Source organism: Melozone crissalis, unplaced genomic scaffold (genome assembly GCF_028551555.1).
Source record: "Melozone crissalis strain CALT ecotype California unplaced genomic scaffold, PUWL_Pcris_2 ptg000027l_1, whole genome shotgun sequence".
NCBI lineage: Eukaryota > Metazoa > Chordata > Aves > Passeriformes > Passerellidae > Melozone > Melozone crissalis.
In genome coordinates, this window is record NW_026535805.1 from 25929086 (window position 1) to 25947769 (window position 18684).

General features: G+C 40.8%; 1 protein-coding gene across 1 annotated transcript in view; it reads right to left on the reverse strand.

Moving 5' to 3' along the window:
* The window catches only part of PCNX2 (pecanex 2), a 154765-nt gene that overhangs the window by 27460 nt on the left and 108621 nt on the right, over positions 1 to 18684 (reverse strand). The window contains exons 24-26 of the mRNA XM_054280537.1: positions 15559 to 15617; positions 12952 to 13167; positions 1475 to 1728 (exon numbers count right to left, since the gene is read on the reverse strand). Of these exons, the coding sequence (XP_054136512.1) occupies positions 1475 to 1728; positions 12952 to 13167; positions 15559 to 15617 (529 nt within the window). The remainder of the gene's footprint in view (positions 1 to 1474; positions 1729 to 12951; positions 13168 to 15558; positions 15618 to 18684) is intronic.

Genomic DNA, 18684 nt, shown 5'->3' on the forward strand with positions numbered 1-18684 from the left:
CCACAAATCCTCCATATATTGGAGGATTGTAAGGCACAAAACCAGTTCCAGTATATAAAGCAAAATTATTCAATGTTTTGAACTAATAAGATGCTGATTTGATTGCAGCTTAGACTAGGATTTTTTCAATCTCATTCCCCATCAAAAGCTGAGTCATTTGCCAGCTTGCACCAGTTTATGTTCCAGTTATTCAGGTTAGCTTTTAAAGTAAAGCAAACCAATTGTAGTAACATACTCATTAAAGAAGAGTTGGTTTTTTGTTTTGGTTTTTTTTGCTTAGTTACATTGCTATAAAACAATTTATAGCCACAAACACCACTTCTAAAATGAAAAAATCATGCTCACATGCAGTTTTATTTCTAACTAGTTTATTAAACAAAGCAGGTTGGTTACCAGGCCGTACTGCCTACGAAATTATTTATGAAATACCAGAAGTAATCAACTGCGTGATCAAAGCAGCTTTGTAAGGCAATGAGCTTGTTTTTACTACATTGGTTCATTTGCAAAAAATGGTGATTAACTCATTTACAACAGGTGTCTCTCTCTGAAGCTGACAGAGTTTTACAATTGTGGGGATGTAAGTAAAAAGGAGTTGTCAAGGGTGGTTTGGAGCTTTAGCAATTGGCTTCATGGCAGTTCCAGTGGCACAGCAAGCAGCACTTGGCTGCTGCTGTTTCAGTAGAAGACTATAAAGCACAACAAATTATTCATTTTCTGGATTGGGAATTGTTTTGGCAGAGGATGAAGATGTCCTGGTAGAGTATAAGGTACAATTATTTTGACAAATTAGTATCTGTGTGGTTATTGTGATCTTAATAACAATGCAATAATAGAAGTGGTGTAAATGAACTGATGTGTCAGCAATGTAATAAACCAACGTCAAATGTGTTGTGATATATGTGTAAAACAGAAGGTAAGTAGGGAGTTTGTAGTACTAAAAAAGTACATTTGAGAAACAGCTCTTCAGAAGTTTCCCAAGAACTTTATGCTTGTTAACACCTTTCTTTTCTTTTCCAGGAAAAAAAAAAGGAAACAGTGTGAAAGGCCAAGGCAAGAAGAAATAACAAACTGTTACTGAAGTGTTGTAAAAACTTAAGAACCTAAGTAAGAACACTTTGTCTGATTTTATCCCTACAGGATGGTAACTCACCTTCTTGATCTCCACTGAAGCATGCTGCCATTTTCTGTACTAACTGTAAGTATAAGTGATCAGAATTGAATTTAGCAAAAGGACACATGAATTAATTATCCCTATTCCAGTGGAAGGTGTCCCTGCCATAGGAGGAGGGCTGGAACCAGATGATCCTAAGATCAAACCAAATGATTCTATGGTTCTATGATCTAACATCAAGCCCGCAGAGCAGATGGATAAACATAAAACAAAAAACTTCAAATGCTCTTTCTTCCATAGACAAACAGCATTCTGTTTGACAAGACTGCCCAGGAACAAAGTGCACTTGAGCAGAGAGTTTACCTTGATGTAGTATCTGATAAGGATCCTGCGCAGGTCGAACACCTGCAGCATGGTGGCGGCGTTGTTGTCGATGATGCTGTATCCCTCCAGGATGTACTGGCTCCGCGTGATCTCCCACGTCAGCCAGCGCAGGTTGAAGGCTGCATTGCACGACAGCAGGTGCGGCAAGTGCCCGGGCTTGCAACAGCAGCAGCCCTCGTTGTCTTCATCTCCTTCTGTTATAGCTTCCACCTCTCTCTGCTGGCAGTATGTCCCTTGGCACAGAGAAAGAGAGGGGGTGCTGCCAGTTATTGGGGGAGGATAAAACAAAGGAGGCCTTGCAAGCTCACACCCAAAGTATGTCGGAAGGTTGTACGCACTTACAAAGATCTGACAGAACGAGCTATGGCGACAAACTCGATGTGAGCCATGTGCAGCAGCAAATAAAGGGCTGTACATTACTCACTCACTATAATCACCTATAAGGCCAAAAGGGCCTGATCTAATGTTCTGGTTCTAATGGCTTCTGAGCTGAGCTAAACTACAGACCACAGTTTCTGCCTCCATAAAAACTCACCAAGAAGCAATTCTAGAGTCTTGCTCTATAAGGCACATTAAGCAAGTTGATCCAAGTCTCAGTCTGTAGCAGGCTCCAGGCCTGCTAGGGCCTCATGGAGGGAAGAGGCTTAAAGACAGGAAATGCCATGTCACGATGAAATAGCAAGAAGCCCCTCTCTTCCACCTTTGGATCCCAGCTTATCTCTCTGTAACCCCATAGGTCACTTTCCCTTAACCCCTGCTATTGGACAATTTTGCATCCCCCTACACCCTATATAATGGGCTGGTTTAGCCCATTCTGGTCAGAAGAGCTGTCACTGGAACCCTTCACAGACCCTCAATAAAGCCATTGCTGTGGAACTCCAGAGCAGCCTTCTCCTCTCTGTGTCTGCCAGCCGGCCTGCAGTGCCTTAGCAAGCAAAAGAGTTGAACCCAAAAGAGCTGATAATCACTAAAGAGCTGATATCCCTTAAGCTTGCTAAGGTAGCCAGCAGCTGGGAGCTGCTTGGGTTTTGGGCAGTCTGTCCCTGCAAGAAGACTGAGCTATCCGGCCCACGCAGCCTGCTCGGGGGCAAACCTGCTCTCAGCAGGAGCCCGGGGCATCAGTCTGGTTATTCAACTTACATACGGGACCCAAAGAAAGATTTTTGTGTTTCAGAGCACTTGTAAAATCTGGGTTTAGCAAGCTATCTTGGAAAGCATGTTCCAAAAATAACATCTACTGGGTTGTTCTCTCTCCCACTGGAATAAAAGCTACTCCGGATCAAACATCTCTAATGAACAGCACTAGTGGCAGTACATCACAAGAACAGAACAGCTTTCTAATTAGTCTATTACACAGGCTTTAGATCAAAGTAGAGCAAATTTTTACTAAAAAGGATATGTTACCTCAAAAAGAAGTCATGAGGCAAATGTAGAAGCAATAATGCAGACTCTGCATTTCAGCCTGTGCTGTGCTCACTAGATGGTCAAGCTGAGCCCTTGTGGATTTGAACTCTATCAATGCAGTTTCCATACTATGTAGGGCACTACTAATAAAAACCGAGGCAGATGCCCATGTGCTCACCCCAGTACTCTCAAAATAGATGTTTTATGTTATTGATGTATGCTTCTTTTTGAAATTTACCCTCCACAGGCTGCTGCAGAACTTAGTCCCCACTGAGTTTGAACATAAACCATCTTTCAAGGGCATCTCCTGTGATGCAAGTTACACATCTTGCACAGGCCTTCTGCCAGATGTTCAGTACCACCCCACAGATTGCTGACTCCATCAACAGGAGAGGAAGATGTGAGACTGCAGTGCAGTTCAACAGCTCCCTCCCCACCAGGACCAACAGACCAGGTGTGTCACTGTAAATAGGAGAATTTGGCTGTGTTCATACCTGAACATTCAGCCAGGACAGAACACAGTGCCAGCTTCAATTCCCTGCAGTCTGCCAGCACCCCAAAAGAGAGGCTGGAGCAGGGCAGCATCCCAAAGGCCTTTCTGTAGAGCATGATGACAACTGCCCCCAAGTGTCTGCTCCAGTCCCATCACAACCGTCTGGTCAGCAACCTGTGACCTTCAGTTTGTATCAACAGAAGTAGCATCTAGAATATTCCTTTCTCACTAACAAAAACCTTTCAAAACACAACAAAATATGCTGAAGTATGGGTTATCACTTCTTTTTTTGCCTGTGCATCTGCTAAAATGTGTGCAGCAAGCAAAACATACAAGTAAAAAAGAACAGAAAAATCCAAAGGAAAAAAAACAGAATCGTAGCCCTCAGAGATGGACGGAAAAGATTCAGGATATTCCAGTGTTTTCTGTTCAGTTTGCCATGAATGAAAATTTGCACTGTGAACCCAGTGTTGCTCACACACTGATATGCATTCCTCCTTAGACTTCAGGGATAAATAATATGAACAATTATTAAAAGTTTTCAGGTCATCCAAATATAAACATCTTGCCTTTCAATACTGCCAAGTACAAAACATGGCCTATTAGGCTGACATTTCCAGTTGGACTGGACATGAACTGGACTGCTTCTGCTTCATATTTCACAGATTTCTACATGAATTAACACTTACTGCTCAACAGCAAAAAAACAAGAACTGCTCTGGGTTAGCAGATGCTTCTGTGAAATCAAGTCAGAAGACATAGTACTCAAACTGAAGTAGGGAAAACATTCCTTTGTACATTGCTTGAAAAGAGTAAAACAAAGGCTCCACGCTGTTATGTTTCTTTTTGAAAGTTTAAAGGTCTTTCAGTATTACACTGATTTTAAGAGAAGATCCATCTTCATCCCAGGTGCAAAATTAAGTATTGCCAAATGTTTGCAAGTGATGGAGAATGAAAAACACAATAAACAATTGTCCCTGATCCCTCTACAACAATGGGATATAAAGATGCCTTTTCCCAGTCTATGTAACTATTTGTATATTTTTTTTTTCTTTTGGTATGGAAATATCAAATTTTATTTCTATGGAAGGCTTTACTCTCTCTATTACCTCTTTCAACAAATGCTGAATATTATTACTGCAGTTTCTGTAATTACTAGTTTTATTAGGAGACATTGTGTAAAATACAGGGCCAAGGAGGCTGGCAAGGCAAAGAAAAGGTGAATTCAAGAGACTCTCAATGTTTAAAGGAAACTGTCATCACATACATAGCAAATAGAAGATGATGCCAGAACATTATTTGCATTCTTAGCTAATTCTACAGGTTAAAACGCCTCCAAGTTGTCTTTGCTAGGTAATTTTAATCAGCCAGAGTTAAAATTATACTACAGGGGGTGCAATCAGTGTTGAACTTGAGGAGCAAGAGTCATTCAAAGAGGAACTGTGTCATTACAAAAGCTATGGGAAACAACCAAAGGAGCTCATGTGGTCGTTTTATGGATTTATTCCAAAGCATGAAATCAGGGGTGTGCTCTTCAACATCTGGCAAACAAGCCCTTGATTAACAAAACCTGTTTGATGGACTTGGGCATTACCTCTTTGGGGATTTGGTGTCCTTACTGCTTGTGGAGCATCTAGGGTGTCTGTTGAGAGCGAAGGGAGACGACCCATCCTTGTTGATCAGCATCGAACTCCAGATTTATTGATCCAAAAGGCACGTTTTTATAACCGTGTTAATTAAGATCACACATATTGCAAAACTCGAGCTCACGATAGGCTACAGAGCAAAGCTAACCCCTCCTTTTGTTTTCAATACCTGTGGTTTGTTATTGAATCCAAGATTTATTTTCTCACCCTGTTATGAAAGTTCTCAAGGCCTCCATGTTATTGAAGACAGGCTTGAGAACTTAGCTGTTTACAGAAACAGGCTGTGAGAATTTGCTCCTCACAGCTGCCTTTTAAGCCATTTCTGAGCAAAATTCTCCAACAGGTGTCCCTCTTCACTTTAAAGGTGTAACCTGAGCCATGGCCAGTGCTCTGACAAAACACCAAATCCTCATTCCTGCTGATTAGTATTTCCAAACAACATCTAGAAAAAGAACTCAAGCTCACAAAGACAACATTCAGGCTTGATGCTCAAACACATGTTGGTTCCCTCCTAATTCCTGCAGCCAGTTCTGGAACAGCTGCCAGTAATTTCCTCTCATCTTTAATGGAGCCTTGCTTTAGTCCTCAACGCACTGGCTGGACTTCAATGCCAGATTGGCATTTTACTGTAAAATTTCATTTACCAGTGCATACATCAATCCTTTTTGGTTCATTACTCCAGACACTGGTACCACAGAGACTGAGAGCATGTGCTCAGCTTTACAGCAGTTGAGCCAGAAGGGACAGGACACAATCAATGAAGTCAAGCATTTGTGTCTGTCTTTTACAGAAGCCTAGCCCTGGACTTTTTTGTATGTGCTATAAGCTGATGATTTAAATGACAATTTTTATATTGCTTCTCAAAAAATTAGCAAGTTCAAGCAACTCTGAGAGAATTATTCATAAAACCAAAGAGCAGGGAACAGAACATGCACTTCACTCCTGCAATATAATTAAGTGTAGTACCATTAAATATTAAAATACAGGAAAATGTTTTCAGTAGTAATTAGTAATTTCAAAATCTGAGGGAAAACATTTTTTACACTTCTTTCTGCAGTAGAAGGAAAATAATCTCATGCACTTCACTCAAGTTTAGTTTTTCACTCTGTCCCTTGCTAGTATAGATGTGACCAATTCATTTGTAAGATATCTAATATTGGAGGGTTGCCACAAGTCCATCAATGTAAAAAAATGTGCCAGCTGAACAAAGCAAGGTCAGCCTGTGTGAGCTCAGGAGAAAGCCAGGGTGAGAACTTGGAGCTCTTTGTATTTTCCTGACACATCAGGATTTGAGGACAGACTTGTGCTCTGCCAGAATGATTTGACCTAGATGGAAATGAGAAAACTGAAACTGAAGACTAATCTTGCTTCAAAAGGATAAAATACACCTAACTGAATGATCACCCAGCCTTCTAGAATTAAAGGCTGAAACCACAGTGTGCTTTTGAATTCAATTTTGAAAACTCAGGGAATGAAAAGCATTTTCCAAGATCTGAGAGGCCAGAAAGAAAAATCCATTACACAGCCACATATTAGAAGTATCCTAGGATCAGTTTTAATTTCCATAAAACACTTCAGTTTTACAACATATCCAGAACAGGGACTAATTATTGTGGCTGAAGGTAGCAACAGCTTGAGCACTGAAGATTGCTGACAAATAAGCAAGCAAAGTGCAGATCTACACAGAAAGGGCTCATGCCCCAGGTAACTCCTTTCCTAAGCCATGCAGAGGTCTCCTCACAGATGACTCCAGAAAAACACCTGGTTGCCCACCATTTGTTTGGCAACACCAAGCACAAGAATGTCTTACCAATAAATGCATTACAGTGGAATTATCTGGCCCTGCTTCAACAAGCTCATGCTGCAAATCCAAGTATTCCCAAATTCTGATGGATAAGGCTCCTTCTCAACCAGCATTTCTTTTCTGCTCAGGATAGCAGCATAACAAGCAGTAAGTTATCACAAAATAAAAGCAGAGTGAGCATAATTACGGCCATTGGAAGGCCATCCTCTACTGAAACACACATCAGATATGGCTCTAGAAACACAAAAAACCAAACACATCAAAGAGGAGTGAACTGAGCTCACAAATGGAAAATCATGAACCTCTGATTTAGACACATTCGGGAAACCTGCAACTTTTTGGCTCCTTCCTGCTCTTTTGCTTGTGGAACTGGGATAAAGAACAGTGATTTAAAGGTTCTGATAGTCTCTGCTTGTTTCAAATAAAAAATTCAGGACTTAAAAAACAGTATCAATTCCTCAAACATCAAAACTGTTAGGTATAAAACTGTGGTTTGGCTTTCAGCTGCATCAGGTGCTTGTATGTCTGAAAAACAATCTGGTTTTCAAACCAGGTCAGTTGCTACAATAACAGGCATCCCCTCTCCTCAGAAACCTTTCCTTTTCTTGGCCCACAGAGGCACACTAAGGAAGGCCACATGGAGGTAGAATTCTCCAAAGATGTTTGTTGTTAAACTTGCAGCTATGAAACACCACAAAAACCTCTCATGTCACATCTTCTGCAGTGCAATGCAAGAGGCAATATTTTGGTTTTGGCAAAATTTTTCTCAGTAAAACGGCTGCACTGCATTTAACATTTTCCTTCTTTCCAAAAGTCTTCTCCAGTGCACCCATAAATACACATAAAATTGTGAAAAGATGAAAAAAGAAAAAAGACATCAAATATTTATTCTAGTACATGCTACAGGAACTGTTCCAAGCCTATTTGAAATGTATAGACAGCTTCCATTGTTAGAGCATGACTGTACACCTAGAAAGGCTTATATATCACAGATTTTGTGCATTTAACATAAAGTATCCTCTTCTCTGTTTCATGCTATTCTTCCCAATTAAATCACCAAGATTAAAGAAACCCCTTTGCATCCTTTCTGTCCAGGTTTCTAGTATTTCCAAGAATTGTGTCTCTCAGTTTTTTTCTTTCCCCACAAACACTGCACTTTTGGTTTTTAACCTTTTCTCCCAAGTGATGTGTTTTTCAGAAACAGCAAAAATGCTGTTTTTCTCTGAACTCTGTAATTTATCAATACCTTTAATATTCTGGTACGTACATTGAACATGTCCTCAAGTGTGGTCTCAGGAAAAACATGAACATGAGCATTTTTATTTCCCAACAGTAGGAAGTGATTTGTAAAAAAATAAAAGTTGCAACCACTCTTTAAATAAAGAATGATTCTTCCCAGTGCTACAGAGCCTTCAGAAACAAAAATCAAACACAAAAAAATATTCCTTACACTGGTAATGCACTTGCTACTGTAATAAAACTATGAACACATGCTGCAGAAATGAGGAACTGTCCTTATTAGACATCAGTACCATGCCTAGAGCACACAGCCTGCACTGGCTGCTCTCCTACACCATTTTGTGTGGGAAATAAGCACAGAGGGCCCCATGGGCAATCCCATCCTGCTGCCACAGCTGCCTGCCACTGTGTACAACTACATCTGTGTCTGCTCTCTGCTTCTTGCCTTGATCCATCTAATGAAGCTCCAAGTGAAGCATGAATATTGCACGTGCAACATGCAGTAACAAAAAAATATCACAGCAGAGATTTAGAAGTTCATTAAATGACTGAAGAATACTGTGCAGGAGTTAGAAAACAGCTCTTGAAGACTTCAGCAACACCATCAGTAAGTTGTTTCTACACATGAAATGCTAAATGAATATTCCCCAAAAGACACTCTGTAGACACACAGACTAAACAGGAAAATATTTTAAACCTCTCTTGTTCTACAGGGAACTCGTGAGAGGGAGATATTCTGACATTGTTTCTGCTTGTTCCCTGACTGTGGGTTTTCCCATCTCTTCCTTTCAAATGAAATGATATGTTATGTATTTCTTCTGGCAGGCTGCTTTTAGCATTCTGCTGTGGTCTAACACACCCAGCAGAGTTAAGTTACTGAAGGGCTCAATTCCCCCACAGCACTGTGCAGCTCCTTGGAAGCGTTCCCCTGGTTTCAGCTCATTTCTACCTTCCCCTTGCTGTCCACAAGGGAGGAGCTGGGCATTTCCCGTCAATGCCTGGAGGTCTCCAGCCTCCGCTCTGCTTCATGCTCAGGATGAATGACACCAAGGAGGCACACCCCCTCTCTGTCCACAGAATGGCAGAGTGAAAAACTAATCCATCCAAGGTGTTTAATACAAACAGGACTAACAACAGATGAAAGGAATCCCAGATTTGCCGACTCTCCTCTTTCAGTCTGCTCAGTCTGTACCTTCTTAGGCTGCCTGCAGGCATTTGGTTGGGTTTGTTTTCTCATTTAATAGCTGAGACAAATGCTTCTATTACAAACAGTTAGAAAGGCATCTGGATCAGTCACTTACAATGCCAAGCCTCAATTAGGATGGACTGCAAACTGGGGGGGGCAGCAAGTACCTCCTCCTACATTTAAATTCAGAAGGTTCTGTGACCCCTTCTTAGGGCACTACCATACTGCCAGCACAGCCTTTCAGCTACCTCAACGAGAAACACACATAGGAAAATCCAGAGCTCCACAATGCAAATATTGCTTTTAATTTAGTCATAAACATAAAACAGGCACAGAGAACACTGTTGTGATTCACTCATTTCCAAAGCAAACACAGATTTCCTATTTAAGGAACAGCAGATTTCTGGGGCCCTCAATTAAAATTACTTGTTTGAAATTGAAATGAAGCAGCCAAAGCTCAGAAATTACAGATTACAAGTTCCTCCTCTAGCCCTTTTCTCCCCCTTGTGGGAAACCATTCAGTACAATGAAAGGAATTAGGGTCCCCTGTAAAAAACAGTGCATGACCAGACAACTAAAAATAGGAATGCAGGGTGCCCAAAGCAGAGTCTGGTGCTTAATAGCTGCCACTTGACTTTGTAAACCATCAGCTTCTTCCAGGGCAGTTCCATACACTTTCTCACTTCTGCAGAAAAAAATCCTACTGTATTCAGTATTCAGGCTGTATTCACCAGCCCTTTGCAAGATTTGGAATGGGGAAGAACATGCCCAGTCCACACAGGAGATGTCTCTTGGTGCTGCTTGATGGAAGCCTGCTCTACCTTCCTGCCCCTGCTGGCAGCAATCTGTTCAAGGGAAGGAGCAAAGAATGCCTCCCAAGGCAGAATTTCAGTCTCAGCTTTCACACAACTTCCTTTCAACAGCTTTGGTTCATCCCCTTATGAACTTCTGCATTCAGGTCAGCCTCTCTGGCTCCTTTTACTCAGACTAGTGCCTGAGTGTCCAGGCATCACTGTGGCCTGCAGCCCCACCAGAGCAGCCCAGCTCCTTGCTGGCAGAAGGACCAAACCACGGACAGGAAGGGCACAGTTCTGCAGCACAGTTTATCTGAAGCACACCAGCCCTCATGGGTTACCTGGAAACACAAACAACCCCTCTGGTGGCAGCACATCACCCCAGGAAGTCTCCACTGGGCACACAGCAGATTACCTGCTCATACTTTGGTGTCCATGAGGCTTTTGTTACAGTTTCCATCAGATCCAGTGCTTGGTTCCCCTCTGGGCTCCTTTGCTTCTACCACTCCATCCTTAAGCAGGCTTGTAATTTGTGTGATTTCTCTGGCACTCATTCCACACAGTCCAGTGGGGTTCAGCTCTCACAGGGAATATGTAGCACATGCTACATGTTTGAGCAGGTTTTATCTCAGGTAAGTTCCTTTATTCAACCCTACACAGCTTCTCTGTTCCAGGCCAAACAACGGAATAGCAACACACACTCCTAGTTTCTGTTCCCATAACAACTCCTCTAACCACACACTCTGAAGACCAGAGAAAACTTCCTTACATACCACGTCTGTAAGGACACAAAATAACCACAAATTTTGTCTTATTCTTGAAATAGGATTATCCAGTGGGTTCAGAGAAAAGGGAGAGTCCATTTTTCTCCTATTTCCTACTACTTCCTCTTCTAGTATTGAGCAGTCTCTTCCCCTAGTGATACTTTGAGGGTAAGGAGGCATAGGGGACTAGATTTGTACTGAGGATGAGATAATCTAGGTGAAATCATCATTTCTCCCCCCCCTCTCCACCCCCAGTAACTGGCATTACTTTCCAGTTCCGTTTGCTGCTGCTTTCTTGGTCCAGACCCATCCAAGACTCAGGTAAGAAAGAGGTGCTGCTTTGCAGGATGCCAGCCTCCCCATGAGGAGTGCAAGAAAGACTGGGAAAAAGGATTTTCCTCTTGAGAACTCAGCTGGCTGTCAACAGCAGTCTGTGAAAGACATGAGAGCTTGTGGGGCTGAGCCCCAGCTGAATTTAAAGACCTGTTGCAGCTGGCAGACATGCTGGGTCTACTCACAAAGTAAAACAGTATTAACTACAGTTAATTAATACTGAACAGCATTAGGCAATCTGCATGGAAAGGTCAATTTTCAGATATATTTAATTACTTAAACTGTGATTTTAGGGAATACAGAGATACCTCGACAGGTGGCACACTGCAATTTTTGAGTTCTGCTCTCAGATCCAAGTGCCAAATGGCATTTGCTGGCTGTGAATGATCCTGGCTCAACGTCAAAGAAAGTCTTCCCAAACCACTTTGCAACTATCCAGTTGTTCCCCACTCAACTTCCAGTTCATTATGCCTGTCTGCTAGGCCCTGATCTTTTTATCCAGCTAGCACATGGCTTGAGCATCCTCTCATATGCTTTCATCTGTTTCCAACACTGACGTTACTTCTACTGCCTGGCCATGGTGATGATAGAGAGGGACCCCCAGTAAGGGACAACTGCACAAGGAAAAAGAAAAACCACCTCACAAAACTCCTGCAATTTAACTGGGAAGGAGATTTCTTTCTTCTGATTCTTTCAAGTCCCACACTGAACTATTTTAACACAAAAATGATCAGCAAAGATAAATTCTAGAAGTTAGACTGCAAGTACTTATCCCTGCCACAGCAGCATCACTGCTCACCTGGGGGACACCGAAGGAGAAGATGAATACAAGAATACTTGCACAGATCTCTTGGAAGTTGAAGTAAGCCTAAGAACCACATGTGCATGACTATGTATTCCTCAACAATCATCATAAACAACAAGAAATTATAAGGTGATAAACAAATGATCTTCCTTTGCAGTTGTTTTTCCTCACAATTTGCACTTGTTCTGAATAGGCATCTCATGAGGTACTACAATACCAAGCTGTTTCAGGCATTTACTGTTTTCTTGCCACATAAATTTGCTGAGGACACAAGAGTGTTATCTTCATCCCCACTACACAAGAAGGAAAGTGAACATAAAGCATTCACCACAACCTGTTCAACATCCTACATGGAGTCTGTCACAGAGTCAAGACTTGAGCCCACACATGTTATTTCCTAGTCTAATCCTCCCACACTTAAGTGCATTCAAAGAGCCAGTCTGTCACTTATTTTCTCACACTCAACCTTGTTGAAAAGTCACCTTGATTAGACTCTGCTGTTCTAGTGTGACAGAGACCATTCCAGCACTGGTTTCTTGCATAGTTTGACATAGGATATTTTCCATGGAAAAAGTCTTACTTTGGTTTTGGCTCTTTTGTTTGTTTGTTTCTCAAAGACAAGGTGTTTCAGGTTGAAAAATTTTAAGAACAACTCCAATTTTCCTAGTTAGGGAGGAAAATAAATAATCTGAGAAAGTAACTAAGCATTACTCAAAAGATCTGTGAACCAAGCAAACCACTCAACAAGCCTTCTTTCTGGAAGTCTTATGATGCTGCAGAACATGGCTCCAAATTTCTTAACATCTACATTTCAAAACAATATTCATATAATGACACAAAGAAGTACCAAGCTTTCAGGCAGACAAAGATCTGTAGAAAGAGAAAGGTCCTCAAACTCTAGGTCCTACTGTAGAATTGTGATAGATTAAAAAGACAGACAGGATTTATTGCTGGTTTTGTTGCTATTTAAATCATCACGGATCCTTACCTCGAAATTCGAGCCCTCTGAGCTGAAAGGTGACAAGGCCATTTCCAATTTCAATCAAATGCACAAAGGCATTTAAATAATCTGATGCCAGAATAAAACAGTCTCCTGTGTTGTAGTTTCCCCAGCGGCCCAGGATCAAATCTCCACAAAGAGACTCCTGCAGAGATCTTGTCAGATGCTCGTAAAAAATGGAGTTGAGATTATTGTCATCATTTCCTACAACCAGAGCAGCACACATTTGCAAAAAAAAATAAAATTATACAAAGTCATTCTGCATTACATTTTATGTTCTTTTTCATTCCTACTTAAATCTGCTTCCTCTAGCTAGATGATATCTTCCTGATACTTTACGCAATCTACATTTCTCAGGTAGTCCTTCAAAAAATCAGGTTAATATGAGCAATATTGTAGATAGAAGATCACATTAGTAATAACACATATTTCAGATTTAATCAAATAACCTCCATGATTTACAACAGTAAGAATTTCTTCACGCCACTAAAAATCTCTGCAATGCTAAGTTAATGTCTATATACTATTCTTAATGTAAAGAAACAAAAAAATCGTTATTACTTTACATCATTATAACTACTTTACATGTAGTTAAATTTGAATGTTTTTTCAGAGATTTTCAAATACTTTGGTCATACAGACACTAATAATTTTGTTGGGATTTTTTTCCTTCCAGTCCTCCAGGAATTTTTCAAGGCTTTGTCCACAAATAATCTGTTAGTACTCAAGATGAGGATACTCATTTTAAAAGATTTTACTGAGTATACTGAGCAAGCATCAAACATGCATCACCAGAATTGCTACCAATTTAAAAATAGTAGCTGTTCACTTACATATGGCTTGGACCAAATGCCCAGGTGAACAACACCTCATCACAATCTAGAAGTGTAATCTCTTAAAGGTCTATGGCCTTTAACTGGATGAAAAGGAGCACTTTATGATGGTAATTTGTGAAAGGTACTGAACCCTTCACAAATACTACCATGGTGCCACACAATCCAACACGGTGTTGCCCTGTGCTTGTACTCTTTAATACAATATAGGCTTGACAATAGAACTGCTTTTCTCTTCTGTAGTGCATCAGTGTCCCACCTTCAATACTCTTAAAATGCTGGTGCACAAATACATGTGCAAACCAACATTTTGTAGGTGTATCTGTATGCATGGGAGTGTATGTGGATACTGACATACAGGCAGTCATGCATTTTTTTGTTTGCACAAATTTAGGAGGAGATCCTACATGGAGAAGAAAAAACCCATAAGATGAGGCTTGCAGAGGCTATGGCTTCCCCTACAAATTGCTCCTTGACACCAGAGGAGGGGAGGGCCTGCAACTACACTGCTTTTTGAGCCCATAGCCATTACACACCCAGCCCTGGTATGGCTGTCTGTGTGTGCCCATATCCATGCAGACACACTCGCCTGTGCACCTTCTGCAGTATATTTGGTCAAAATTTAAGCAAGTAATAAAATGAGTCTTTTAAGCACATACACAAAAGAAATGTGTTTCTTGTGCTACAGGGTTTAAAACATAATTCACTTATTAGCATATATAATAATCCTAAAGGTCAGTGCTATCAGATGACAAAATAGCCTTAGGAATTAGCTCCCTGCATTAAATGAGAAATAATTAAAAACCACCACTTGTGCTTCAAACTATTAATATCCCTCTTGCCTTCTTGGACACCCTGGATTACATAAATTTCTGGTTGAAGACATGTATTTATTCATGTTACTGATGTAATGGATACAGACAAAAAGGATGGGGTGTAAACCAGCAATAATTAAAATGTAAATGTCCAACTTCACAATACCACCCCTGCCATCTCAGAGACAAGATAAAATTGGCCACAGAACACATATATGGAACCTTGGAAGAACACATATATGAAACCTTGGTCTCTCTCATTGGGATGGGATTTCAGCACGAGACACTGGTATCAGTTCCCCCCAAAAAGGGCTCTGTCCCACTAGGCACTGAAGAGTGCCAGCTGAGGTACCACATGTTCTCTGTGCCCACTGATGTGCCAAAAACTGCTCTCACTTCCCAGTCTCACTGGCCTGGGAAGTTGCTTTGCATGGCCATGGATTGGTGCTCTTTTACCGCACTGATACCCAGCAGAGCAGCCCACCATCCTTCCTACTTCTTCCTCTTGCAAGTTTTCCAACTTCTCTTCTCCCCCCTCTCAGAAAGGTTTCTCTCCAGGCAAGAGGAGATACCTGTTGGCCCAAACTGCTCAGTGGTAGGGCCACCACTAACTTGCTGCTTTTTTCCCAAAAAACAGCTGCCTGCCCACAGCTGACCTCTGAGTCTAGCTAGGGTGCCTGATGCATATTCCAGACAAACATCAATATTATAATTAACCAGGCAATTGGCAGCCCAGAAGCTCTCTGTCTGATCAGCTACACATAACTGAGCAGTAAATTTACTCATCACACAACTCAAACTGGTGCTCTGCTACGTTTAAAGTGCTCTGGTTTGTACACACAACATTCAAACCTTTGCATCTCTTCAGCTTTCCCAGCAAAGCCTCACCAGTGTAAATACATCACATTTTGCAAATCAAGCAAGAGACCCAAACTCCCAAGCCATACCTGCATCCTTTTCGATTTGAATTGCCAGTCTGGTGTTCGAATGGTCTGATCTTTTGGTGCTGGAAATAAAGACATGTTTACAGCTAGTTCTTTTTTTTTTAAAATAAACAAGTCTCACAATAAACACTTTTTTCCTTTAAAACATCTCTTCATTTTGTGTTGATATAAGTAGGCAGTTCACAGTAATCCGTTCATGAGGCATATACAGTTATTTCAGGTCAGTACTGCTATTGATATTGTAGCTTATCAGCACACTCTTTCTGCCCATTTTCCTTCTTGTGGGGCACAGTCCATTCAGAATTTGGCATCTGACACAAAACTATGTACTTCAATAATTGAACTGGCTCCAGAAATAGATCAGCCAGGTGCCACCAAAACAGTGAATAGAAAGAATATTTAATTAGACTTTCTTTCCTTCTAAGCCTTAAGGGAAACAGCTGGACTCAAGAAGTTTTCTTTGGGTGAAAACATTTCTGTGGGTGTTCACCATCTATAGAAAAACAACAATACCAAAATACTTTACTTAATTTCATATTTAGCTCAGCAGCAACAGGAGAGTCCCTGGTCATTCTTATTGCTTGAAAAAGGGTAAATTAGAGTGCCTTAGTTCATACAGGCACTAACCCTGTCACCCTTATGAATGGCACATTCCCTATTCAGTATTTTCACTGCAGCAGTGGAATATAAACAACACAGAAAAAATTATTACAAAAGAGAAAGCAACTAAAAAGGTAGATTGGATTGAGCTTTTACTACTAACTGTAACAAAAGACACCAATTAAGTCAGAAAATAAGGAATGAGTAAATCAATGTGGGGCAGCATGTGTTAAACAGAAGAGAATGATTGTTGTGGTGAGTAGGGATATTCAACACCAAGTGCAAAGCATCTCCCAAGTAACCAGGGGTACTTGGGATAAAAGTGGAACTCTGACTAATAAAAACGTGATAGTAAACATCAATTTCCCTGAAATACTGCTCTGGCATGGGTATATAAGGATTTCAGGACACTTCATTGAAAATATTGCCTCAAAAGTTTTGCCCTCAATCACTAGCCTTAACAGAAGACCTATCTATCAAATATGATGAATGATCAAATATGTAAATATGATCTCTGATTCCTTGGGAAATGAGATTAGAGCAAAACCAGGAAAAGGCCCAAACAGCAGTCAGCATTTGGTCACGTGTGACAGTGGCAACGGCCCCATGTACAAAGACCTGCAAGCACAGGGGAGGAGAGCCACAGCACCACTTTCCCTGGCATGGGATCCAAGGGAGACACCTGGGGTGTCCCTCATGGTGTCCTTGGTGGAGCTGCAGTGAGACTGGCATGGCTGGGTGGCACTGGCTGGGGTCTGGCTCAGGTGTGGCGAGCACAGGGCCCAGAGGAGGTTTTGAACAGGCTGGGGATTGGCCAGTCAGCCTCCACAGCCTGAATTTAACTACTCACTGTGGAAACTGAAAATGTGCACCAAGGAAGATGGCACCAAAGAGGGATCACTTCTAAGGGAGGTTTTCAAACAACTTAAATAACACTGGAAAAGGATGGTGTAAAGATAGCAGCATCTTTGAAACACAGCAGAGACTCAGTAGTGGTTTCCAGGATTTTGTGTGTAAGTTCATGCTGAATCCAACTGGGAGAAGGATGCCACTGACATGTTACAAAGTCTTTTCATCCACTCCCCACAGCCTCCCCAAAAATGTTGTGGAAAACTGACCAACAGAAAAATTACAAACAATTTTCCATGCAGGAGACAGAAGAGGAGCAGATTTGCTTTATTTCTACTTCCTACCAAAAGAAAGTGATTTCTTTTTCTTAAAAAGGCACGTTCTCTACTTTGCAAAAAGTATGATTGAGAAAATAAGAGTGTTAATTAAAATTATTTGTAATTAATATTAGTATATTATCTACATAGATTAACATTTTATTGGAGGTATTATTTTTCTTCCTGTTTCTGGTTGGCCTAGCTCATTGCAACTGCAATTATCATTTCCTATTCAACAGAAAATGACACTGGAGGGGTGCCTTCTAAGCAGTTCAGAATATAAAGAATCATTTTACTTTAAAAAGGTTGTCAAAATTCTTTCACCCTGATATATATCCACCTGCATATGCAAGAGTAAGCATAAACATCAGGTTTGGAATTCAATCAATTTTCTATTCTCAGCAGAGAAGCACTGCTGATTTCCAAATGCATATGTTTTAAGATTATGAGATGCTTTATTAACTTTCAGTGCCTCTGAAATCAGTGTGGTAGTGTAAGGTAAAAGTTAATACTATTCTTTACCCCAGTTTCTTACCATTTCTGGTGTGGAGGCTTTTTGAGACCCATAAAATCAACCAATACTTCAGAAAATTCTAATCTATAATAAACAGGAATCCTTTTGCCCAGCATGCAGCTCTGGGTCTACTTCTTTCCCCTCCCCCTCTAATTTTTACTTTTGACAGAAAGATGCATGAAACAATCAGGGAAAATCACAAGTGCTTTGGGACACAACAATTCAAATGATGCAGCCTGACTGGGAAGAAGGGAAGGAAATAGAACAGCTCTCACAAACAAAAAACCCAAACAAAACAAAATAAAACCAGGCCCCATTAAGGCTTTATTTGAGCAGCTAAAATATGAGCCCTGGGACATGAGACAAGAATTTACCTTTTCAGACACAACTAGAACCTAAATCTTTATACAGCTATTATGAGGCATAATTTTATTTCATTTTTTTAAGACCAAAAGTAATATAAGCAGTTTATAAAGCAAACTCAGTGCTGAAATTCAGCTTAGTTGAATAAATGCTGTCCAGTAATCAATTCTGGGTTTTAAAAGTCTTCTACAATTATTAGTAACCAAAGCTGTGTTGGTATCTTCTTGAAAGCAATGGGAATTTGCACTGGATTAAACTATAATCCACTACACCTAACAATCAAATCAGCAACACCTTTACTTCTCAACCAGGACCTCTCACTGTGAACTTTTGGGATTAGTAGGTGATTTGGGCTTTCCTCCAGTGGCCTCTTACTTTATATTTGTTGTTACCACTCAACCAATGTGATAATTATCTCAGTAATTGAATTTCTTCCTGAATTGCATTATTCTGTGCAAACCAAGCAGAGTTCCTCCAGCAATTACT